This window comes from Cavia porcellus, unplaced genomic scaffold, assembly GCF_034190915.1.
Source record: "Cavia porcellus strain 051 isolate PalLab524CR breed Dunkin Hartley unplaced genomic scaffold, mCavPor4.1 scaffold_13, whole genome shotgun sequence".
NCBI lineage: Eukaryota > Metazoa > Chordata > Mammalia > Rodentia > Caviidae > Cavia > Cavia porcellus.
Genome location: NW_026947496.1, coordinates 39,618,379 through 39,643,863, shown reverse-complemented (window position 1 = coordinate 39,643,863; position 25,485 = coordinate 39,618,379). Strand labels below are relative to the sequence as shown.

Genomic DNA, 25,485 nt, shown 5'->3' with positions numbered 1-25,485 from the left:
TGTTTATTCAAGCATAAAAGAATAACATACCAGAGATAGATTATATTCACACAAAAATTGAATGTCTTCCATAAAGACTCTCGATAGACATATTGCCTATTTGGTTTATTATGCATCCTAATTATAATCCTAAACACTGATCCTAAAAGAATTTCTTTTTATCTCATAAAAATACCAATTCATTTTGATTATTTCTAGTATTATAACTGAAGTAGCAGAAACCAATTAACCTTAGAATACAAGGGAGTCTGTAATTCTTTTTTTTATAGTTCTAGTACATGAATGTGGATATATTGAATTTTAACTAGTTTTGTTTCCTTTTTATTATCTACTGCTCAGAACGCACACAGATAACTCTTTTTATTAAAGGTTAAACCAAGCCTAAGCAAAAAAAAATGTCAAAAACCTACAAAAAACATGGGGCATATTATTAATGTGTAAAACTGTTCTTAAAAGCTTTCTTTTATTTGTAAAGCTTTTCATGGCTCTTAACCAAAACTTGTGAATTATGAAGTTGCTATTCTACCACAAAAACCAGGATCATTGTTTCTTAACTTTTTATTTTGAAATAACTGCAAATCCAAAGGAAGTTACACAGACGGTATGGAGAAATTCCTTATTTCTCCAATGGTTACCATTACATCTCAAATAGTACAATTTGTTGATCAATTTGTTAATTTTGTTAAACCAGCAAATTGACATGTAGTTTCCACTTTGTTCCACATATAAACTGTGTAGTTTTCACTTTGTTACACATACACATTTCTGTAACTACTGCCAAACTTTGTCATTGTTACAAAAATCACATTCATGCTCCTCATTAATCATTCTATCATCCCTCCTAAGCACCCCTAATTCCTGACAACCACTGATGTGAATAGCATCTCTACAGTTTTGCTGCTTAGAGAATATTGCATAACCATTCATCTATTTCAAAAAATTGTTTCCATTATTATATTACACATAAATTGCTATAAATGATAATATACAATTTTTAGTGTAGATATGTTTTCATTTCTTTTGGATTAAGAGTCCAGGAGTTACACTGCTGAGTTTTAGAATAAATGTATATTTAGTTTTTTTAAAAAAGGAATCTTATTGAAACATAATTCATATACCATATAAATCACTAATTTAAAACACACAATTCACCAGGTGTAGTGGCACACATCTATAATCCCAACACTTGGAAGGCTTAGGCAGGAGGACTGCCCTGAGTTCAAAGCTAGTCTGGGCTACATGGTGAGTTCAAGGGCAACCTAAACTACATAGCAAGATTTTGTTTCAAAAAAAAATAAATAAATAAAATAAAATAAAACATACAGTTCAATGATTTTCAGTACATTCAGAGTTTGTGTGATCATTTTCACAGTCAACTTCAGAACAATTTTACCACTCCAAAAACCTAATTTCCTTTAGCAGTCACTCCTTATTTTTCCCATAGCCAGCCCTGAGGGGAACCACTAATTTACAGTGTCTAGGCTTGGCTATCAGTGTCTACACTTGGCCTACAGTGTAGGCTTGGCCATCCTGGCCATTTCATGTACAGTCAACCCTAGGAATCCCAGAGTTCCGTGTCCAGTGGTCTGGGTCACATATCAAAAATTGTCTATACAAAACAGGTAGACTGGGTATGGTCAACTATTTCGAAGAAAACAAGAGACATGGTAGCCACTGTGGATGATCTCTTGTCTTGTTGTGAAGTTCTGTGTTGCTTGCTTTGCTCTGTTCTGATTTGCTTTGTTCTGTTTTCTTTTTTTTTTTTGTTTTATTCTCTTTAAAATATAAAAAATTTTTAAAAACAAACATGTAGATTTTTTCTTGTCATTAGTTGCTAAAAACATAATATCACAACTATTACACAGTGTTTACACTGTATTTTTAGTTATTTGTAAGTAACCATGAGACTACAGATGGAATTTTACAATATATGATCTGGTCTGGTATGAATGGCTTCTTTTCCTTAGTCCAATAGTTTCAAGGTTAATTTATATTGTAGCTTAAACATCTGCAGATTTTGGTATCCTCAAGAGCACTAGAATAATTTCTCCACAGATTTGAAATGACAGATGGAATTTTACAATATATGATCTGGTCTAGTATGAATGGCTTCTTTTCCTTAGTCCAACAGTTTCAAAGTTCATTTATTTGTAGCTTGTATGGTAATTTACTACTGCCAAATATTTTACTGTGTGGATGTACCACATTTTATTTATCTATTCATCAACTAAAAGGCATTTGGCTGTTTCCATTTTTTAAGATTTTTACAAACCCATACAATTTCATTTCCTTTGGTTGTACATTTATGAATGGAATTCCTAAGACATATGGTAACTCTGGGTATAACCATGGTCACTTTTGTTATTTTTTCTTTTTAAGAAAGAGTAGCAGCTATTATCCTTTCCAGAGTAGCTGTATCTTTTTCAGTTCTGTAAGTCTTCATCAGCATTTGATATTGTCACTATTCTTAATTCTTGCTGCCCCAGAGGTGTGGTCTAATTTATATGTCTTTGATGGCCAGTAATACTAATTCTCTATTCCTGTTTGACTATCCTGTTCAGTAAAATAACTTGTATTTTCCAAAGGACCTAAGAATTCTTTGTCTAATTCTACTATATGAATTTTTCAACAATTTGAAATATTTCATGTATGTCTATTGCAAATAATTTCTCCCAACCTGTTACTTGTCTCCATCCCAACAGAGTTTTTCACAAAGCCAATTTTTTTAATCTGATGACTCTTTCTTAGGTTCATACCCTTGGAATCATGTCTGAAATCTTTCCACCAATCCTTAGATCCCACAAGCTTTTTCCAACCGGGCATGGTGGTAGACACCTGTAATCTCAGCACTCAGGAGGCTGAGGCGAGAGGATCAGTATGAGCTCGAGACCCAGACTATGCTACAAACTGAGCTCAAGGCCAGCCTGAACTGCATTATGAGAACCTATCTCAAAATGAAACAAAAAAATTTTTTTTCCTATTTTCTCCTATAAATTTTAAATTTTATGTTTTGCAACTTAATTTAAGTACTATTTGATGTTCATATTTGTATAAGGTTGTAAGGTTGACTTTTTGTTTTTGCCTATGGTACCAAACTACTCTAGCACTATTTTTAAAAAGACTGGCCATCCTATACTTGTTTAATTACTGAGGTAAAAGTCACATAATATAAAATCTACCATTTCACAGTGTACAATTTAGAGGAGTTTAGTATATTCACACTAGTACTTTCATCCATCCTATATTGAAATATTTTGACACCCTTGTCAAAATAATTTAACTGGTTATGTATGTACGACTATTTTTTTTTTTTATTCTCTATCCTTTTCCATTGATCTACTCCTACAATAATAGTCTTATTATGCTACAAGTCTTTGTTGGAGTGATCCCCACCACTTAAATCTTTCTCAATTTAAATTGTTTGTTATTCCAGTTCCTTGGTCCTCCTTTGAAATTTCAGAATATTCTCTTTTATATTTACAAAATTCTTGCCAGAACTGTGATAGAAATTTTTTTTTTTTTTTTTTTGGTACCGGGGATCAAACTCACGACTGTGTGCTTACAAGGCAGGCACTTATGCCATTGAGCTAAATCCCCAGCCCGCTGTGATAGAAACTTTGCTCCATCTGTATATGGATGTTAGGATTGGTGTTTTGTTTTGTTTTTTTGTTTTGTTTTGTTTGTACTGGGGATTGAACTCACAACTCACAGGTGCTTATGCTGCTGAGCTAAATCCCCAGCCCAGGATTGGTATTTTTATTTTGGTAAGCCTTACAATTTATGGAAACAATATTTAGATCTTTCTTCAGTTTTGCAATGCTGCAGAAAAGTTCTTTATTTTCTCTTTAGTGTTTCAGCAATTTTAAATAATGGTGTATTTTTACTTTAGTTTCTACATGTTAACTGCCAGCATACAGAGATATAAATAATTTTGTGTTAAACTTGTATCATGCATTCTTGCAGATTTATAAATGAGATTATTTTGTAAACTCCTCCGAATTTTCTATCTGTTCCATCATTATGAAAAAGGCAAGATAAGTTTAATTTCTTCCTTTCTGTTTTGTTAGCCTTTTGCTTCCTTTTCTTTATCAACTTGGCTAGGAAATTCTAGTACTAAGTTGAATTTCAATAATGACAAGAAACATCCTTGTTCTGTCCCTAATCTCAGGGTAAAGATAATCATCCCTCGTCCAATAAGTATTTAGTAAAAGGATTTTTGCAGTTGTTTAAGTACAGAACACTCTCTCTCTGATTGATTTTCTAAGTGTCTTTCACAAGTGAATATTGAATTCTGCCATATTCTTTCTCAGCATCAATTAATATAGGGACAAAGCTTTTCTTTCTTTCTCTCTTTTAATAGCTTTTCTTTTTTATCTAACATGGCTGGTTATGGGCCAGGGATTTAGCCCAGCAGCATAAGCACCTGCCTGGCAAGTGCAAGGTCGTGAGTTTGATGCCCAGCACCAAAGGGAAAAAAAAGGTCAGTTATACTAATGATTTTCAAATACTAAGGTAACTTTACATTTATGAAATAAAATGCACTTGGGCATGCTGAGTAATTTATTCTCTTTCTCCTCTGTATTTTATTAGGCCTTTGCACAAGTTACTTTTTTACAATTAATTTGTATTTATCTACATCATCTCTGAGTTCATCTCTTTTATGTAACTGTTAGTAGCTGCTCTAGGTATTAAATTACCACTTTACCTTTTCCTATTTACAACAATTTTAAATATTTCTTCTACATGCACTGAGATAGTTATGCTTCAAATTTCAAACAACCTGAAAAGAAACAAGTACTGAATTTACCAATATTTCTGTTCTTTCCATTGTTTTTCCTTATGATGGTCCCCACGTTTCTTTTACCATTTCCTTTTCCTAAACAGAACTTCCTTACCTACTACGTAGAGTTGGCCTATCAGAGACAAATGACATGAAGGACATTTTCACTTGACCTAGAATTGTGAGTTGATTTTTCTTTTCCTTTGGAACCTGAAAACATTATGTCACTTCCTTCTGACTTTCATAATTTCTGATGAAAAATACAGTCATTCACATTGCTTTTCCACTATAGCTAAGTCACTTTTTGTTTTCAGTGTTCAAAAACTGGCCTACAATCTGTCTGAACATCTTTGTGTTTATCCTCAGCACATTTTGTGTTTTCACTCAGCCTCTTCAATCTGAAGGTTTAGAGCTTGGCAAATTTAAGAATTATTCAGCCATTAGCACTTCTAACACCTTCAGACTTTTATCTCTCAGGAACTCTAATGACACAAATATAGACCTGTTAAAATCCCAGAAGTCCCTGATATTCTGTATGTTTATTTTTCTAGTTTATTTTCTCTTTGTTGTTCAGAATGGGTAATTATATTGTTCTATCCTCAAGTCTACTGATTTTTTTCTGTCTTAGCCATTCTGCTGTTCAGCCATCCATTGTTTATTTCATTTATAGTAATTTTTTGCTTCTAAAATTTCCATGTTTAAGCTGGGCATGGTGGCTCATGCTTGTGATCCCAGCACTCAGGAGGCTGAGGCAGAAGGATCATTGCAAGTTCGAGACCAGCCTGGGCTACAAAAGTGAGCTCAAGGCCAGCCTACAACAGTATAATGAGACTCTAATGTCTGTGTCATCTTTGTGTTAGTATCAGTTGTATTCTTTTATTCTCATTGAGATTTTCCTGTTCTTCATATGACAAATGATTTTCAACTGAAACCTTGACACTTTGGGTGTTATGGTATCAGACTGAGGCTCTAAAGACCTTGTGTAATAGTAGGACTGTGCTGACACTGCTTAGGCAGACAAGAGTGCTATTTTGTTTCTGTCACGATAGAAGTTAAGGTTCTCCATTCAGCTACTGGACACCTCCAAATGAGGAGGTATTCCTGGTTGCTGAGTAGGGTCACATTAGGTAGTATTACAAAATCTCGCCTCTCTCTAGGTCCTTACTTGTACCACCAAGACTGAATCACAGGAGTTTCATTACTGCACCCTACACAGCCTCCTTAACAGGACAAGGGGATAGCCTCATTCCTGAGTCACTGTCAGGTCTGCTATGATGTCATCTCAGCACGAATAGATGAGTGTACTTGTTGGGACCAAGCAGATATGAAAGTCTCAGCTTTTCACTTATCTACTTTGATACTACACCTGCAGAGAAACAAGTGCTCTATCAGCCGTTTTTTTTTTTGTTTTGTTTTGTTTTGTTTTGTTTTGTTTTTGAGACAGTATCTCACCAAGTTGCCCAGACCGACCTTAACTTAGCAATCATACTGCCGCTCCAAGTAAGTGAAGCAACTGCACCTGATCTTTGGCTTTTCTTTTGTTACTGCGCAAAGTCAATTAGCAATCTTTTTCCACATTTCCAACTATATTATGCATTTTAATTATCTCCCCAAAACCTGGCACTAGATGGAGATTTCTCTCACCAGACTAATTTCATCTTTTAGTAACTTTCTAAACACTGTAAAGTCTTATCTCAAAGATGAGTTCACAGAATCTATGCAAGACTATGTCATTAACACTAAAAGATACTTACCTAATTGAAGTTTAGCCTCTTCCTATAACTTCTTCAGCTTTTGTTTACCTATGAATATTCTTCCAAAATTAGTTCTCTAGTTTCCGCTTGTTTTTCCGGTCTTTTTAAAAATTTTTTTCTTTCCTATTGTTAGTCTATTTGGCACAATGTTCCTCTAGCTTTTTCTAATTTTACTTTCAACTCTGCATCCCTGTCTTCCATCTTTCTCCCAGCAGCCTATATAGGTCCTATGAATACCTCCTGCCTCTCACATCCAGAACTTTCATGCACAGTATGGCCCTAACCAATGGACTAAGTATCTTAAAGCCACAGGCACTACAGGTCTTCATCTTAGACCATGTGTCAGTACTAGCATCAATCATAATCAAATGATTAGTAAGTTTAGCATCTTTTTAAGATTAGTGTCATGGAAAAAGGGACAAGGAGGCTGCAAACAATTTTTAAAAGGAATATTGAAAGGATATAACAAGGAATCTAAGTTAGACAAAAAAAAAGTGGAAACAATTAACAGAGTTACTCTAGGAAAATAAACACATTGGCAGATCTACTGTAAGTTTAAAACAACTACCACAAAGGAAAACTATGAGCCTTTAAATTTTTAGTAAGATTTATCACGATAGCACTTTTAGGTGAATTCCTATAGGGTTGAAACAACAAATGTAACTTCTGTCCAGTATCAGAGGAAAGAACAGTTTGTACAAGCCATCTCAGAAATCTACTATCAGCATTAACTTGTTAAAAAAAATTATGATCATTGATGAGATGAAGTCAGAGAATACAAACTTACTGATCCTACAAATAACACTGAGTTGAGACAGATCACTAATTAAATAAATATCACCAAGATTTTTTTAAAGCTTTCAATAACTAAAAGAAGAAACACAAATCTAAAATTTAATATAAAAATCTTTTCCTTGGAAAAATCAAAATAGAACACTTAAGAAAACCTTAAGTATTCTCTGGCAGAAAGACCTTGCGATTCAGCTTCAGAGCTAGTGCAAAATAAGTTCACAGTCTAACAAAGTTATCCAAAGAGAAGTACTAGAAGAGGGTGAAAAAAGAGGAAGAAAACCTAATTACTAAAGATCTCGCAGAAATTTGCAAGAATTTCTGGTATATGTTACTTAACCTTCTCAATAACAAAATGAGACTAATACATACATACTTTAGAGGATAGGAAATAGTAAGTTATGTGCCCAAGATTATACTGTTGTTACATAAAAAACATTTATGCGGCCAGTATTCCATTATCCTACCATCTCCTGTGGGCCGTATTAATAGGCAGTGGCAAAGGGCTAAGAGCACCACTCCACTCACACCACTTCGGTCAGATGGTATTTATATACTATGGGGGCCACACTTCAAAAGGAATTTTGAAACACTGGGTTTTGATCAGGAAGATTAACTAAAATAGTAAAGACGGTGGTGGAGTGGAGAGGCTCTTAAAACTATCTTATTTACAGGAATACTTTGAAGGTCGTATTTCATAAGCCAACATTATTCTAAAAGAAAAGCAACTGAATTAAGTGAGATTTCTAAGCAATTAGCACTCGTAAACGGTAAAAGACACTGCCACTATAAGCAACGTTGTAGGGTTTACGTTACATGAGAAAACCTCTAAACCCCTAGCCAATCATAAGCTATTTCTGCTCATAAGTGAGAAATGTTTATTCATGTAATTTTGTTTGGTAAGCGGTTTCATTATGTTGACAGTGTATTATTACAAAAACAGCTATTTTAAATTTAATGTTTCTTTTCATAGGTGTCAGTGCACAGGAGAGAGGGAAAAACTCTTTAGAAGAGAAACAAAAGCATGGCGGGAGTTAACCACTTCAGCATCTACTCATTCCGCATGCAGCGCCCCTCTCACCTCCCACTTTCAAAACTACAAGGCTGACGTCCCATCTTTGGGTAAATTAAAGCCATTCTCCTTCCACTCAAGCACCCCAGGCGAGAACCACTCCTGGGACATAGGGAGGGCAAAGAGAGCCTGCGGGCCCAGAGCCGGACCCTTAGTTCAGCTGATCCCTTCGTCCACCAGACCTCTTTGCCAACCTGAAACCTCGTCCTTCAGGTCCATTCCTGTCCCCTTACCTCCTCCATCCTGACCCTTCTTCCAAGCATCCCAGGAAGGACGAGGAACCCGACAGCTGGAAGATGGCGGCACTCACCTATAACAGCTGCCGCACTCACGGAAGTCAGCCCAGGTTGCACAGTGCCAGTAGGTCCGTATGACACGGAGCTCCGGACGTAGCGGCAAGACGTGCAGGACACCTACAGACTCCGCTCCGACGCGACCCAGCGACCCCAACCTGGCGCACCCCCACTTCCGGCACTTCAGGAAGTCCCGCCCAGACCTCGCCCCACGCCCAGCGCCACGGAAGTCCCGTCCCCACGACAGCCGGAAGTTTCCTTTGGCTTCCGCCCTCCGGCTTCACTGCGTTGCGCCTAAAGATATCTTTTCTAAGCTTTAGCACCTGGCGCACCCCCACTTCCGGCACTTCAGGAAGTCCCGCCCAGACCTCGCCCCACGCCCAGCGCCACGGAAGTCCCGTCCCCCCGACAGCCGGAAGTTTCCTTTGGCTTCCGCCCTCCGGCTTCACTGCGTTGCGCCTAAAGATATCTTTTCTAAGCTTTAGCGCTGATTCCTTGCGGCCTCATCTGCTTCGCCGCCCCAGTTCTTCCTAGAACGGCGCAGAACGTAAACGGAGCATGTGACCTCAAAAGGGGAGCGAGCATAGTGCCCTCTGGTGGAGTGGGAGTATTTGGCGCTTTTACGCGGAGCTTCATGGTGATGCTGTGTACCCAGGCCCTCTAGACCCCAAACCTGCATCTTCCCGGCAAAAGCAGTGCATAGATGGACCAGCGGACCGCCTCCCCAGAGACCCAAAGCGTCTGTAAAACGTGAAAAAGCGTACACGGACCCTCATTGGATCGGTCTACTCACCGCAGTAGTGGCTCCGGCCGAGGGTCCACCGTCAGGCGGGTTTTAAATCCATTCCTAAAACCTTGCGTAAATCTAAGAACTAGGAAAGAAAAGAAAAAATAATTCCTTGAAATGCGAGGTCGATCGAGTATACTGTTTGTAACTCTTCATCAGTTTCAAATCCAAACCGCTTTAAAGGCTGTAAACCGCTTCCCTGGTTACGGCTCTGTGGGAATCTTGCTATTTGGCTGCAGGGAAGCCTGATGGAGTTAGAACTATTAATATTTCAGCTTATCTGCAGAAGATGAGTCACCCAGTTTTCTTCTGAAATATTTGATCACCATTGGCTAAAAAGAGAAAACAGAATCAGCTGTTCGCTGCAAAAGGTGGGACATCAGCAGCTTTTTTTTTTTAATCTAGGTTGTCAGAAGTGCATAATAAACTGGAACCATTACATAAACCTGTGTCTCCGCTTTACAAACAATATGCCTTGAAGACTCACCTAGGGTAAATCAGGAACATGAAACCATTTTTGTTCTATATGGGTCAACATGTTTCCTTTAAAAATAAAACTAAAGATTCAACTTTAAAAAGCAGAAATATGTTTGTTGCACAGGAAAAAAGAATAGTGATTCAAATATCTCAAAATGTACAATAAAACGTAAAGTTAATTCTACATTAAGTATTTTTTAGAAAGCTTATAACTTGAACCAATTCTGTAAGATGAAGTAAGGAAATGATGCTTGGCTCTTTAGATAAATAATTTTCTTCAAACTTAGAGGTTATGACATTCAAGTAACAGTTTATAGCCAAAACATTGCATAACACATTCTGCTGGGGAATGATAGCAAATAGAAAGCTTTGTAAACCACAATATCATACATAACATACTATATGATTTTATAATATAGCACCCACAGTTTAAGATAGTGTAGATAGAAGTAATTTTTTATTTGATTTAAGATTCCACAAGTCTTAAAATAATTGAGTGCATTATATTAAAAAAAGAATCCAGTTTTGAAGGTCATCAGTTTATAATGTTGAAGCTTGTTTAATCCCCAAAATTATTTTTAAAGTTATTCTAAACTCAATTTTAGTTAAGAATATCGAAATGACTTATCAAAGTCAAAAAGTGTGCAGAGCACAGATTAACATCTAGATGTCAAAGCTCATACTCTCTTTTTTTTTTTTTTTCCCTGTCTTTTTGAAACAGTATGCTGGCCAGGGATTTGGCTCAGCGACATAAGCGCCTGCCTGGCAAGTGCAAGGTTGTGAGTTCAATCCCTGGTACCACAAAAAAAAAAAAAAAAAAAAAGACAGTATACAATTCAGGCTGGCCTTGAGCTCACTTTGTAGGCTCATTTCAACTTTGCGGTGATTCTCCTACCTCAGCCTCCCAAGTACTGGGATTACAAGCATGTGCCATCACACATTTCCACAGTGTTAATTTTTTTTTTTTTTTTTTTTGTCTTTTTCCTTTTTATAGGTACCGGGGATCAAACTCACGACTGCCTGCTTGCAAAGCAGGCGCATATGCCGCTGAGCTAAATCCCCAGCCCCTCCATAGTGTTAATTTAATAGAAAGCAGTAACAAAATACCACAAACTAGATGGTGTAATCAGAAATGTACAGTATTGTAGTTCTGGAGGTTAGAATTCTAAGAGCAAGATGTTGAACAGGGTTGTTTCCTCCTGAGATTTGCATAGGTGTATCTGTTCTATGCCATTCACATTTCAGGAATTTCTCAGCAATCTTGGTACTCTTGGCTACTGGCAGTATAACTTCAGGGTTCACATGGCATTCTCCCTGTATATATTTGTCTTTTCATTGGAAAATATCTGCACTAACTTGCTGGCCTAAGTCTCCTGAATCTCATCCATGACACTGGAAGTGTACAAAGAGTAAATGCCACCTATATCTTACCTTGAAAGACATTTTTACATCTTTTGTATTAAGTGATCATCCTTAGTTTTTAAATACAGCTTATTACTTTGTGTATTGTCCATGTGACGAAAAGCAGACAGCTGTTTTATAGCAAGCATGATGAAGCCTTAAACTGTAGGCTTCATCTTTTTTTTTTGGTCTTTTTCCTTTTTATTGGTACCAGGGTTCAAACTCTTGACTGCCTGCTTGCAAGGCAGGCGCTTATGCCACTGAGCTAAATCCCCAGCCCCAGTTTTTCAGATCTTTAATAAAGAAACTTATATTGTTCATACCTACACTTAAGAGTTACAAAATGGGATAATTATCAATGGATAAAATGTTGGAGACCCTTACTTAACAACCAAACATACCTGTAAACTATTTCTGTGATAGCAAAAAGTACATATGAAAGGAAAAAAAAAGGTACTGTGAATAAATTTATACTGGTCTCTAATCCACACAATTGATACCTTTTCTCATAACTTAAGTAAAAATAATTAAGATGTGTTATGTACACGTACCAGCTCCTCATGATGAATAGCCATATGGCACTATAAACATGTACTAATAAAAATACTTAAAAATTTTAAAACAATGTAGCCCATAAGCATTTACATGATTAAAAATATCAACAGCAGATATTATGAGATATCTCATATTATGCCTATTTGGAAAAGAAAATCCTCAACATAGTAAATAGTTTAGGGTCACAGAATAAGAGACTGAGCTGAAACTCCAAAATCTCTTTTTGCTAATATTAGCCATTTGGAAATATGTGTATGCATCTCAATTACATACATAGACCTATACACACATAGTGTACTTCTTCTATTGTGCATTCAGAATCCTGAATTTCTCCAAGATTATATGCAAAGACATTATGATGGAAATATTAGTTGTCACCAGTTTTGATGGCACCATTTTACTTAATAGAATCTTCAAAGGAGTGTTGGAATGAAAATACTGTGGTGTATGAGTACTTCCATAATGTTTGGTCACATCAATCTATGTTATCACAAAATCAAAGAGAAGGTAAGACCATCAAAAATATAAATAGAGGGAATATTTACTTCCATCCCTTTTATTAAGGACTCCAGCTATTATTATAAGGAATGTTATTGGCTTTTATTAGACATACATTCTCAGACCCCAAGAAAATTAGAAATTCCTTAAGAAAAAACTAACAATAATGAAGCAAAATAAAGTCCATTAACTATATTAACTACTATGTATTTATAGTTTAGGGATTTCTGTTGGGAAATGCACTGAAAAAATGAAATTTAAACTGGACTTTGAAGGCTGAATAAGATATACTGATTGATAGAGAAATGGATGAAGAAAAGGTACATTTCAGACATATAAAGAAAGTGAAAGAGATGAATAAAAATGTTACTACAAGGAAACTGACTCAACTGGTCTGTACAGATGGGAAGAGACAGAACCCACGCCCACAAACCTTCCTTATAGATGCATAAATCTTCCCACAAAGGCGCAGTCCTGACCTAAACACCTCCCATTAGGCCCCACTTACCAACACTGCTGCACTGGGCTTAAATTTCCAGCACATGAATTTGTGGGGATACATTCAAACTATAAAGTGAGAATTTCTAACTTTAATTTGTGTAGAGTTCCATAGTACACCATAGTAACTCACACATAAACATTTCTGCACATTTCCCTGCAACCTTTCCTAAATTTACCGTTTTAAATGAAATTTTCAAAGACATTTTCTTTTACTTTAATACCACTCATGTTATATTGTCTAAAAATACCCCTCTTTATTTTGGATTTTTAATCTTCAAAGAATATTAAGTAATTCGAACATAAGATCATAGAAGAGCCATCATGACACAATCATATCTTATGCCCCTACTTCTTGACAGCATCACAATGGACTTCACGCCCTAACACTGAGATAGGAACTGGTCTTCCACAGCACGGGAAACAGGCATTCTACAACATGGGAAGTTCTCAAAAAGTGGCACAGCACCTTCCGAGCATTCTGGAAAACCATCTGGCACTGTATGAAATAGAAACTAATTTCATAACATCGACTGTCAGTTGCCTTTTTAACTCTGATTTTCTCATGAGTGTACAGGGAAATTTTCCATATGCTACAAGATATAGGATGAAATCTCTATAAAGGCTAATGAAAAGTGTGCTGTGTATTACTATTTTCAAGAATTTTTTGTTTATAAGAATTTTAGGATATTAATGATGTTAAAATATTTTTATAATATTAAATGAGGTGTGTATTTCATCTGTTCATAGTGCTGATATTTGCATCACTGATGCAAAAACGAGAACTGCAACAGTGAAAGGAGTAAGGAAGGTGAGGGCACGATTGGAAGGATAGGGATAAAACTGCTGCTACCTTGCCTTAATCAAGGCAATGCTACCAAACTGTAAAACAATCACTGTATCGGCTGGTCCAAAGGTAGTGAGTTATCTCAATTCATTGTTCACAGTCAGTACAGATTGAACTCCTTGTTCTACTCTTTCCCCCTTCTCACTACTGCACTTGACTAGTCTAAAAAATAAAAATAAAAAAAAAAGTCACTGTATCACCATTATGCTCTTGGAGCAATATACATAGAGTATGTTTATAACTTATAAATATATTTTTATATTATATATAAATATATTTTAATAAATTAAAATATAAAATATTAATTTTAAGGTACTGTGTGTATTTTTCCTGTAACCATGACAAAACTGAGAGAAACAATTTCTAAAAATGTCTAGTTTGGCTTATGGTTTCAGGGCCTATTATGGGACAGAACATCATGGCATGGAGCATGTGGTGGCCAGGAAGAGGAAGGAAAGAGAAACACACACACGGGTACACACATACCCAGAAAGGGTTGGAATGGAACACTCTCAAAATGGGCACCAAGCCCTTAACACTTGAGCTTCCGGGAGACATTTCAGATCCAAATCACAACAGTATTATTTTTTTTTAACGGTTTATGTAAAAAATGGGAAGTACACTCAGTGTACTTCTCTACAAGATGAAAACTGTGCTATCTCCAAGAAAAGCACTTGTGAGAAGTCTGAGTTGTAAGCTGAACTAAGTAACTGGGGTTTTTTTTTTCATGAAATATCATTTTTACTAGAAGTAACTCATAAGATACACCAAGTTTGCTCAGACGTAGGTATTTGGCAGTCACTTGGAGGAACATGACATGAGCCTGAATTTCAAGAAAAATAACTTATTGTACTTGCTGCCAGTAACAAAATTAGAATTTTCATGCAGAAAATTTTCTAATTTTAAAAGCTCCTATCTGCCATCAAGCATCTGACAGCTTTCCAACACGTAAAGCTTCTTTTTATGAGATTTCTGGGGATATTAATAAATGTGGTTGTTTAAACTGAATAAAATGTACAGCATTAATACTTTAAAGACCTAGATAATTCAGCAAGATCAATATTTTCCAAGTGATTAACATATTACAAAATCGCACTTGGGGAAATACACATTCAAGGTACAATCAAATCAAATTAAATACAACAACATGAAATACTCAGTAGAATTCAGATTCTAAATGGCAAATACATTTTTAAAAATACATATCTTGTGTTCTAGTACAGTACCTAAAAAGAAAGCCAAGCCAGGTGTGGTGCTGACCTATGCCTATTATCTCAGCACTCAGGAGGCTGAGGCAGGACTGTAAATTTGAACCCCGCATAAGCAATTTATCAGCTATCCTGTCTCAGTACAAATGAGACCTGTCTCAATATGAAAAAATAAAAGCTGTCAGGACTGTCACTCAGTGCAAAGGCCCTAGGTTCAATGTCCAATGCCAGAAAAATTAAAAATAAAAACAAACCTTAATTATCTGAAAGGCTAATACATCTCAACTTTCCAACCACACTTATTTAGAAAGCCAAATTTTCTTTAGAGATTTGCAAAAATGTAGAACAGCTATTTTGCATGTTTTACTTAAAAATGTCATCTATGTTGATATGCAGTGTTTACTTTTAAGTGAGTTACTTTTGAGTTGAGGTTTTAATGTTTTAAATTTTAATATAAATAAAAGTACAAGTAACAGTATGAAAAAACTTATTTAGGTCAATAAATTTTAAATGCAAAACTACCCATAGACCCAGTCTGACCAAGTGGACCACGTATGCATAGCTGACAATTCACTATTTTAAATTTCATAGACATAATAGAAGAAATAACTCAACTGTATGCATATTTTATGATTATCTTAAAATTTACAAAAAAATTAACCTGAAGTAAAACATTCCTAAAAATACAGCCTTTATTCAACAAGAAAAGGACTGCCACCCGACAGCATAATATAACGTGCCAAGTTAACTCTATACAAGTGTAGAAGTTTCTCGATCTGTCTTGTCATCAGCAGGAATTGCTAAACAATTTTTCACTAGTTGCGAATCAGCGGTAGTCTTATCACTGCTTTAGAATGTACAGTACATTCTTAAGGGCAAATTCCATTTCCAAATAATGTAACTCTTGGTGGTGGTGGTGGTTTCTTCCCAACGAACATATCAAGAGTGATTCTTGGTTTTTAAAAATGTCCATTATGAATCCTGTTAAGCAGAGTTTTGGCACTTAATGCTTTTCTTAACGACACCACGGTACGAGTCCAAGTAATGAACTCTAAGCGCTCTACATCTCGCTTCAGAGTAGCAGACACACAACTGGAGGAGGCGACCTTAAGCTTCGCCTCGCTGGAGCGCTGGCCGAGACGTCTGACGTCAGCACGTGACGCACCCGCGCCACCCCCACACCCCGGCCTTCCTCAAACTCCCTGGTGCAGACCCGTGCACCCGGCTGGCGGCCGATGGGCGAGTCTTGGCCGAAGTTCCTCAGAGGTTTCCCCAGTTACAGAGCTTTCATTAAGCAGGTTTGGAGCACCGGCGACCAATATCTCCTTCCGAGAGCACACGAGGCCCGAACTCTCGACGCAGGACCTCTACTTTCCCTCAAAGGCCCCGACTTTTCTTCGCAAGTGCGGTCCAGGGAAGTGGTACCACCTCGCCACATTAGACGCGTTTCTTACGTCACTCACGCGCCACCACTGATTGGCCGGAGCCTATGGTGCGGGCAGTCGCTGGCGCGGACGATTGGACGCGCTGTTTGGGGGCGGGATCGGAGGGGAGAACACGTTGTGCTTTTTGCTTAAATAGAGCGCGCCCCTGACACTGGTAGCATCACCATCCTCAGGTACCTGTCTCCCTTGCTGGGATATAAAGGGGCGCGGGGCAAAGGCCTAGGGCGGATATAAGGGCCCTGTCACGGGGTTCATACGGTAGACCAGTGGGAAAAGTCGGGGAGGTAGGTAACTGAGAAAGGTGGCGTCTTTGCGAGAATTGACGGACTGCCCTCTCCTGCTTGGTCCTCAAAAGCGGGCCGGGTTCTTAACCTTTGAAATGGCTGAATTTCTTATTGTACTCAGATGTCGTGTCGTTGTTACTTTTGTTTACAACATCAGAAAAACAGCATGTAATGGCCTTTCTTCCTCAGTGTTAGTGTTTTGGGACACATCAGACGTTTTGACAAGATGCCTGAAAGAAATATGAACCATCTCGATAAGCAACAGGTTCAACTGCTGGCAGAGATGTGTATTCTTATTGATGAAAATGACAATAAAATTGGAGCTGACACCAAGAAGAATTGTCACCTAAACGAAAACATTGAGAAAGGTACTGTTTTAAAAACACTGTTTTAAAATGAGTTTGTCTGGGCATTTCAGCTTGGCAGTGTGTGTGTGTGCGTGTGTGTGTGTGTGTGTGTGTGTGCGCGCGCGCGCGTGCTAGGACTACAACTAAGGTTGTGTCCACCACGTCTTGCTGAGATGAAATTCTTGATTAGAACCACTTGGTTCCAATTAAATGGTGTAGTTATAAAATTTACATTTTACTTTCCTGTTTAATGACCGTTTCTCTTCACATCATCGCTTTCATGAAGGTGTTTCAGGGTTATTCTCTTTTCTAAAAGGGAATGGACTAAGCCTGACATAGCAGTTATCAAGTTTATAAGTCTAATGAATAAAGTGAGAGGCAGAAACAAAAAGGGAAGCATGTCTGTACCTTCACAAGTCCCCCAGGAATAGAAAAGAGTCTTGGCTAAATATTCTTGATAGGGCATTTCATCAGTGGCAGAACTGTCAAAATCACCCTTTCTTTCACTGGGTAACTGCTTTCCATGCTGTTATACTACAGCTCTTCTTCATCATAGCTATGAAGAACCTCTCCACATAAGAGACTATGGGAAAAAAAAACAAAGCAGCAACAAGTTACTAATAGTATTTTGATTTGCAAGGAAGAATTGCATGATTAAATTAATCTTTCTGCTTGCAGGATTATTGCATCGAGCTTTCAGTGTCTTCTTGTTCAATGATGAGAATAAGCTCCTGTTACAGCAGAGGTCAGATGCTAAAATTACCTTTCCAGGTTAGTATATATAGTGTACTAGGTTGATTTTGGGTGGAACTATGTTTAATTTGACTTTTTCTCATTGTGAACTTCTGGAGCCAAGGTCAAAAAGGAAGATGCTGGGGTTGGGGATTAGCTCAGTGGCATAAGCACCTGCCTTGCAAGCAGGCAGTCGTGAGTTCGATCCCTGGTACCAATAAAAACTTTAAAAAAAAAAAAAAAAAAGGAAGATGCCATGAATGATGGTTTTATGTGCTATACAAAATAAGCTTATGCAGGGCCAGGGATTTAGCTCAGCAGCACAAATGCTAGCTTGGCAAGTGCATGGTCATGAGTTTGATCCCCGGTACCAGAAAAAATAAAAAACATAAAAATAACAAAAAGAAAAACTTACACAATGAGAGTAGCCTAGTGGAACAGGAATGACAAAACTATTCATATAGACATAAGCATATGTCTGTGTTTATACAGATACTTCTAACTTTGTACTATTGACTGATTTTGATGCTTTTGATTAAGAAGACATTAAAAAGAACCCATATATTTTTGTCACAGAATAATTGCTAATAACACATTATAACTGATTTAAAATCCTAAAGGATCATTTTTCGTATTTTTCATTTTTAAAACCTTTCTTCAGTCATTCAGAGCTACTTTGAAATAAGATTAATCTATATCCATGTTAACATTTTCCAGGTTGTTTTACCAACACTTGCTGTAGTCATCCATTAAATAATCCAAGTGAACTTGAAGAAAATGAGGCTATTGGTGTCAGAAGAGCAGCACAGAGGCGTTTAAAAGCTGAATTAGGAATTCCCTTAGAAGAGGTAACTACTTTTATTGGACAGTAATACAGACTGAAGTCTAAGCATATAGTAAAACATCTATTTATCTATCTCTCTCTCTCTTTATGTGGATATGTTATTGGGTCAAAGGCAGAGCCTACTGTGCATATTTTCCTCAAATGCCCTGCCACTGAGCTATATCTTTAGCCTAATACAAATTGTAAAATCACTTGTCAGAGCTTTGCTCAATACTGAGATGGGTGGGTCTGTTAATTAGTCTGTAGCATGAACTGTTGGTATAATTTTTTATAATTAATTGTATCAAAGATGACCATGTTCTTTTTTTTTTTTTTTTTTTTTTGTCTTTTTCTTTTTTATCGGTACCGGGGATTGAACTCACGACCGCCTGCTTGCAAGGCAGGTGCTTATGCCGCTGAGCTAAATCCCCAGCCTGATGACCATGTTCTTATGGAAATATAAACTAGAAATTGATTGAGTGAACTTAAATAAACTCTCACATACTCTACTCTGTTGAAAATAACTAAGATTGGCAAGTTTTCTCTCATCTAGTTAAAATGATAATTGTTTTTCATCAAGAAGTAATTTGAAAAGATGAATATTTCATTAAAAATTATGAATGAATGAATAACTACTATTTTTAAGAATATTTCTAAAAATGAATTTACATGCCTAGTCCTATGGGAAAAAATTGAAATAATGTAATTTTTCTGTGTATTCTCAGATTAATGATTTAAAAGTTCTAATTCTAGAACTATACTGCCTCTTTTTGAGATACTGTTGAAATGTGAATTTTAGAATGCTTTTTTTTTTTATATTTTCATCACATTGCTTTTTCTTTTCTTTAATATCCTAGGTTTTACCAGAAGAAATTGATTATGTAACACGCCTTCATTACAAGGCACAGTCTGACAGTATCTGGGGTGAAAATGAAATTGATTACATTTTGTTCGTGAGAAAAAATGTAACTTTAAATCCAGACCCCAATGAGGTTAAAAGCTATCGTTATGTGTCAAAGGAAGAACTAAAAGAGTTGATGAGAAAAGCAGCTAGAGGTGAAGTTAAGATAACTCCGTGGTTTAAGATTATTGTAGAAGCTTTTCTCTTTAAATGGTGGGACAACTTAGATCACTTGAGTCAGTTTGTGGACCATGAGAAAATACATAGAATGTGAATATATAGATAACTACTAGTGTCTTTACCTAGTGAATCAGAATTTTTTTATTGTGTTGAGCTCCCTCTTAAGACTTTGTCATGATACATGGGTACTTTACAACCAAAATGTGTGGGAAACCAACTAACTTGTAATTCTGTATCATGTACTCCTCATATTTGTACTGCTAGTTGTTTGTAAGAGATTGGGTTGCAATGTAGAAATGCAAATACAGGTTAATTTAGCCTGTCCAAGCACAGGGGTATGACAAATTTGAAAAAATAAGTAAAGCTCTTCCCTTTTCAACTTTTTCAAAGTACTAGTTGCCAGGTGCTTTATGTATCAGTAAATTTGTATCCTAGTCCAGAAAAATAGGTAAGGAAAACTCTTTGGGTACCTCAAAACAGTCCTACTAGATTAAACTGGCAGAGCAAGTTCAAAAGAAATGAAATGATTTAAGCGTCATGTCTCAGTTACAGACAGGATTGGTTTAAGGCTCCTCTCATCCCAAAATGTGGAGATACTAAAGTTCCTTGTACATAGTAAAATAGTGTAGTATTTGCATATGCCCTATGCACATCTTGCCCTATAGCTTAAATTGTCTATAGGTTGCTTATATTAACTAATACTATGTACATGCTGTGGAACTATTACACCACGTCATTTAGAAAATCATGATAAGAAGCCTGTACATATTCAGTGCAGAAGCTTTGCCTCTTTCAGATTATTTTCATTCCACATTTGTTTGGATGCTTTGTTCCCACAGGTAAGATGCCAGTTGTAATTCTGATTTGTATCATTTTAAGTTGCTTTTATGGTTTATTCATTCTGGAAAGTTATCATTCTGATACTTAGAGTGAATTCTTTTGGTAATGATGTCAGTTAGAGAGAACTTTAAATGGGAATTTTAGTTAGGAAAGTCTGTTTTGAGAATTACAGTACCCAGAGAGGAAACTCAAAATGGGAATTAGGTTTCACTTACTAGGAGTTAGCCATTGGTCATATCAGCCTTTGGTGTTTGTCATTCTTTGCTGGGTGCATGGTAGGATGAGTGAGTAGCATCGTCTACTCTACACACTAATTGCCATTTTGCACCTTTTTGCCGTGATGACCACAATTACATCAGCAACACATGGGCCCTGGAGGGCAGAGAGTCACCACTAGTTGAGAACTCCTGAAAACTATCAGAACTTACATTGGGAGGTAATAATCAAGGATTGATGTTCATGCTGAATACATTTTAGTTGTGATATATGTGTAAATTAAATTTAAAATTATACCCTGATTAATGCATTTTTAAAACTTGCCATAGATTTCTCAAATTCGAATCATAAGATAGTTTCATTACTCTTAAATACTATATAATGTTTGTGAATGAAAAAACAAGCTAAATGGTTTATAAATTCATGTGTTGTTGACCCTGGCTACTTAATTTATAATTGCAGAGAAAACTATGTAGCAATATTTATTTTGTTGAAAAATAAAAATGTTGTTAGATTTTAATGTTGTTACCTAGCTTCTTAAAATTGTAATACCAAATAGATTGATTTGCGTCTAGCATCAAACATGAAGATGTCACATAATTTCTAATGTATTTATGATATTTTTGGTTCTATAGTTTTACGTTCTAGGAAGATTTTTGAAGGTTTGGTTTGGTTTTGCTTTGTTTTTTGGTACTGAGAATCGAACTCGGAGCTCAGTGCCCTTGAACTATATCTCCCTCCCCCATTCTAAGAAGTGTTGATGATCACACATAATTAAAAACTGAATGGTTTCACACAGCTTAGCTATTAAATTGGACAGTGGAACCTTAGACTGCTACTAGCATTTTGGAAGTACTAGTAAGTGTTAGATATTACTGTTAATTTACTTGAATACCACTGGAGATCATGTGGCTCTTAGATAAACTCCTTAGAGCCCCTTCTCTTTCTAATAAAGGACGCTGTCTCCTGGATTATAACTTTGTCTAACCCCTAAAGGCAAGAATTTACATAAATTAGTTTTGAATTTAAAAGCTAATTGAGCCCCCTCTGTCGTTTCTGCACTGGGAACAGCTCTGCTGCCACAGTCCCTCACCCCCTGAAAATGTACACGTGCTTTACATTTGTTTCCACCCTGTCCTTGGTCAGGAGCACCTCCCAGCTGCTGAGCTGACCACTATCTGCAGTAGTGCTGAACAGACCAAAGACACCGACAGATGAGAGAGCCTCAGCAGCTTTGCAGTCCCTCATTCCCTGACCTCACTTGTCCCTGCCACAGCTTCCAAACTAGCATCATTTCAAGACACATCGACACAGCAGCCAAGTTCATTGGAGCTAGGGCTGCCACAGTTGGGGTGGCTGGCTCTGGGGCTGGGATTGGAACTGTGTTTGGAAGCCTCATCATTGGTTATGCCAGGAACCCTTCACTGAAGCAGCAGCTCTTCTGTGCCATTCTGGGCTTTGCCCTCTCAGAGTTCATGGGGCTCTTCTGCCTGATGGTGGCCTTCCTCATCCTCTTCACCATGTAAAGGAGCCATCTCCACCTCGCATAGTTCTTTCTCTCATGTCTTGTCTGCCCTATATGTTCCTTCCAGTATACTTCCCCAGGCTGCCTGGGGAACTCAGGGTGTGACACAGGGAAAATAAATACTATATTAAAAAAAAAAAAACACAGCTAATTGAGACTTCTACTTTTTTTTTCCTTAAACTGTTTAAAATTCTGTCTCTATAACAGACAGTTGATTCTGGCCAAAGCATTGTCAGCTTCTTTATGGACAAATAGAGGTGACCTATAAAATTGTTCATTGTTTATCTATAACTCAATGAACAAGGGAAAAAGGAAGGGAAATTGTCTTTATCCTCGATGGTGGGGGGTGGGGCCAGGTACTTGGCTTTCTGAATTTTAGAGCACATTAGTGGAACCAGAGAGTTCTCTGGTCAAAGTTGTACTTGCTCTATCCTATCTTTTGGGCCCTTACCATGTTGCCAGTGCCCTTTTGAGATGATAGACCCCTGGGTCTCTTATCTAATAAATGGTTTTGTTTTTCTTTTTTAATACATCTCTTCCTCACTCTTCAGTTGGTACTTTTTCAGCCTTTTGACATGCACTTCTTGTGTATTTTACAAAGCAAATGTCTATACATACCCCAAATTTAAATCTTCAGCCCAGAATGCTCTTTTATATTCCTAAAGATAAGTGAATAAACAAAGTGGTACAGACAATAGATTATTTAAAAAAAAAAAAAAAGAAAAAAAGCAACATCTGGGCCAGGGATATAGTTCAGTGGCATATTACCTGCCTAAAGCTCAAGGTCCCCAAGTTGATTCCCAGTACCAAGAAAATAAAATAACTCAGCTACAAAAATAGATGGAAGATCGTAGGATGTATCACTAAGTGAAAAAAGCCCCAAAAGTATTGTATATGTATAATTTACACTGAGATTCTTGCAAACATCAAGAATTTCTTGTGATTGTGTCACTTCTGTATAAAGTTGTTCTATTGGTGATCATAACTGTCCTGTCAAATGCTGTTGTTTGTTTCTTTTCAAGTAGTGCCAACAATGGCACACAATCCACCTACCAAAATTTCTGTGAGAAACCATAAAGCTCTAAAAAGAAGTATGGAGACTAGCCTAAAAAAAAAAAAAAAAAAAAAAAAGAAGTATGGAGCTAAAGCCTTAGCGAAAAATCCTAACCAAAATCTTACCTTCAATCTAAGCATTCTTTTTCCCATAGCCATTGCCAATTCAAGTAAAGAAACAGGAAGGCTGAGAAATGGAGTACCAGGGTTTTTGATAGAAATGAGGATACAAGGACCAGATATAAGGGTCTGCTAAGAGTAGTGGCTTAGGCTAGGCTGTAAATCCTAAGGTAGATGTAAGGGGATCAGCCTTAATATACTAAGGATGATTCTGATAAGAATGTAGTGCCAGTTAAACCAGTCAAATTACACATACTTGTTCCACTCTGACTTGCAAGAATTGGATTCACTGCCTTCCAAAAGCTCCTGTTTTCGGTATTTTACTATTTCTATACAACGCACAGCAGTCCATAGGCACACTATGTATTAAGTGAGTGAATGAATGACTCATTTTGATAAGTATTTTTAAAGTGATTTCCTTCACTAAGTAACTCAGTATTTTCATTACTCAAAAAATAACCCCAAAAGCCTATATGTAGTTAACTTTTTCATTTTACTTCTATATGGAGGGTGGAGCACTATTCTTGGGAAAGTTATCTTTCATCACATTTTATTAAATTTAGCCCTGTATTTGGAAAGTAATGGTGTGTTTTTCAGTCTGTTCCCACACTCACAGGCTATATATGACATTATTGGTTCACCCATCAGAGTCAGTTCTCAACCTCCAGGGCAACTTTGCCACTCCAACACCTTTACATGTCAGAATCATAGTGGCCACAGGAATTGATGGATCAGATAAATAATGGGACTTTGGCTTAAGAAAGTTTGAAGAAACCAAGTAACAAACTGCATTATAGTGTTTTGCCTTGAGACTTTTCAGAGTCACACATTTGCTAATTATGCAGTATGGACCTATAAACAGGGGTTATGTAGTGATATATTAAGTGCCCAGACCAATTTGGCCAATGATTTCAAGTGTATCAAGTTTGGAGAGGGGCTATAGCTTAGTGAGTGCTAAGTGCTAGGTTAAGAGTGTCTACCTAGCATGATTAAGGAACCACTGGACTTGATCTCCAGTATCACAAAACAAAGTGAAAAACAAAAACACTTTCAAAGTTATTTTTGTTACTTTTTTTTTTTTTTTGTCTTTTTCCTTTTTATCGGTACCAGGGATCAAACTCACGACTGCCTGCTGAGCTAAACCACCAGCCCCCTATGTTACTTCTTTAAAGAACACATTTTGGAAAAATTATTCTTGTCTATACATGTCTCAACACAATCCTGAGCCAACTGAGGTGACAATCCTCTCCCATCTCATTCCAGTCACATACATGAACCATGAGGGGCTATTTTCTTTTTCAGATTTGCTTCAAATTGCATTCTCTGTATTCCCCACACTCACAATCCATTTCCTGAACTCCATCTCTGTCTTTCCTAATCATATAACCACATGGCCTTTTGAAGTGAAATCGAGTTCAGAACCTAAAGATAGGTGTGGATGTTGTAGCTGAGAGTTCTTGTTCGCACATAGCCATCTGTAATTAGAGATTCTCATTACCCAGCATCCTGGAGGAGATCTGAGAGAAGTGTGAGCTATAAGACAGTTCAGGACAACCTTAAGAACATGTCCCTGTAGTTATGGTGAGGACTCGCCATAGTTCACTTTTGCTAACCATCCAGCAAGTATTATTCACTTTCCTACTGCTGGCACAAAATACCAAACATACACAATTTAGAGGAAGAAAGGGTTATTTTGGCTCATGGTTTCAGATGTTTCGATGCTAAGCTGGTTTTATGTTAGAAGGGCATGACGCAAGAAATCTGCTCATGGTGGAACAGGAAACGTAGTGAGCAAGAAGAGAGCCTGAAAGAGAGGAGGTAGAGACAAGAACATATCGTCATAGATTGTGTCCCTACCTATCCACCTCCTCCAACTGAGCCCTACCTCCTAAAAGCACATTCAGCTCTGAGCATATCAATGGATTAAGCCCATTAATAAGATTAGCATCTCCAGATCTACTCACCTTCCAAAAACCCAAACTCTGAATACATGAGCCTTTTGGGGGACATTTTGGATCCCAAACATAACATTCTACCTTGGCCCCCAAAGGCTAATGTCT

General features: G+C 37.0%; 2 protein-coding genes and 1 pseudogene across 8 annotated transcripts in view; 2 read left to right on the top strand and 1 right to left on the bottom strand.

The window, feature by feature from the left end:
- Positions 1-9,993, bottom strand: part of Wdr37 (WD repeat domain 37) — a 61,726-nt gene extending 51,733 nt beyond the window's left edge. The window contains exon 1 of one of the 5 annotated variants that reach the window (XM_063260134.1): positions 9,482-9,993. The gene's annotated coding sequence lies outside the window, so the exon portion shown is untranslated. Of the gene's footprint in view, positions 1-8,705; positions 8,940-9,481 lie in introns of those variants that run through there. The other 4 variants (XM_063260135.1, XM_063260132.1, XM_063260137.1 and 1 more) reach the window with 4 other exon arrangements.
- Positions 9,994-15,873: 5,880 nt separating this feature from the next.
- Positions 15,874-21,247, top strand: Idi1 (isopentenyl-diphosphate delta isomerase 1). Of its 3 annotated transcripts, none has more exons than XM_003473402.5 (5): positions 15,874-16,451; positions 16,878-17,056; positions 17,714-17,806; positions 18,485-18,615; positions 19,448-21,247. In XM_003473402.5, exons 1-5 carry the CDS (start codon positions 16,195-16,197, stop codon positions 19,763-19,765), a joined length of 978 nt encoding a protein of 325 aa, XP_003473450.1. In that variant the 5' UTR covers positions 15,874-16,194; the 3' UTR covers positions 19,766-21,247. The 3 variants fall into 3 exon arrangements, with proteins under 3 accessions (XP_003473450.1, XP_013011954.1, XP_013011955.1); XM_013156500.3 differs by having other exon boundaries at positions 16,414-16,577; XM_013156501.3 differs by lacking the exon at positions 15,874-16,451 and adding an exon at positions 16,592-16,688.
- A 245-nt stretch (positions 21,248-21,492) lies between these two features.
- LOC106028465 (ATP synthase F(0) complex subunit C2, mitochondrial-like) lies at positions 21,493-23,237 on the top strand (annotated as a pseudogene).
- Positions 23,238-25,485: the final 2,248 nt, after the last annotated feature.

Bases quoted from the DNA above. Each gene is read 5' to 3' on its own strand.
- Idi1 (XM_003473402.5), top strand. From the start codon at position 16,195: ATGGGCGAGTCTTGGCCGAAGTTCCTCAGAGGTTTCCCCAGTTACAGA. The intron at 17,057-17,713 runs GTACTGTTTTAA...TTCTGCTTGCAG, and splicing joins AAACGAAAACATTGAGAAAG to GATTATTGCATCGAGCTTTC. The intron at 17,807-18,484 runs GTTAGTATATAT...AACATTTTCCAG, and splicing joins TGCTAAAATTACCTTTCCAG to GTTGTTTTACCAACACTTGC.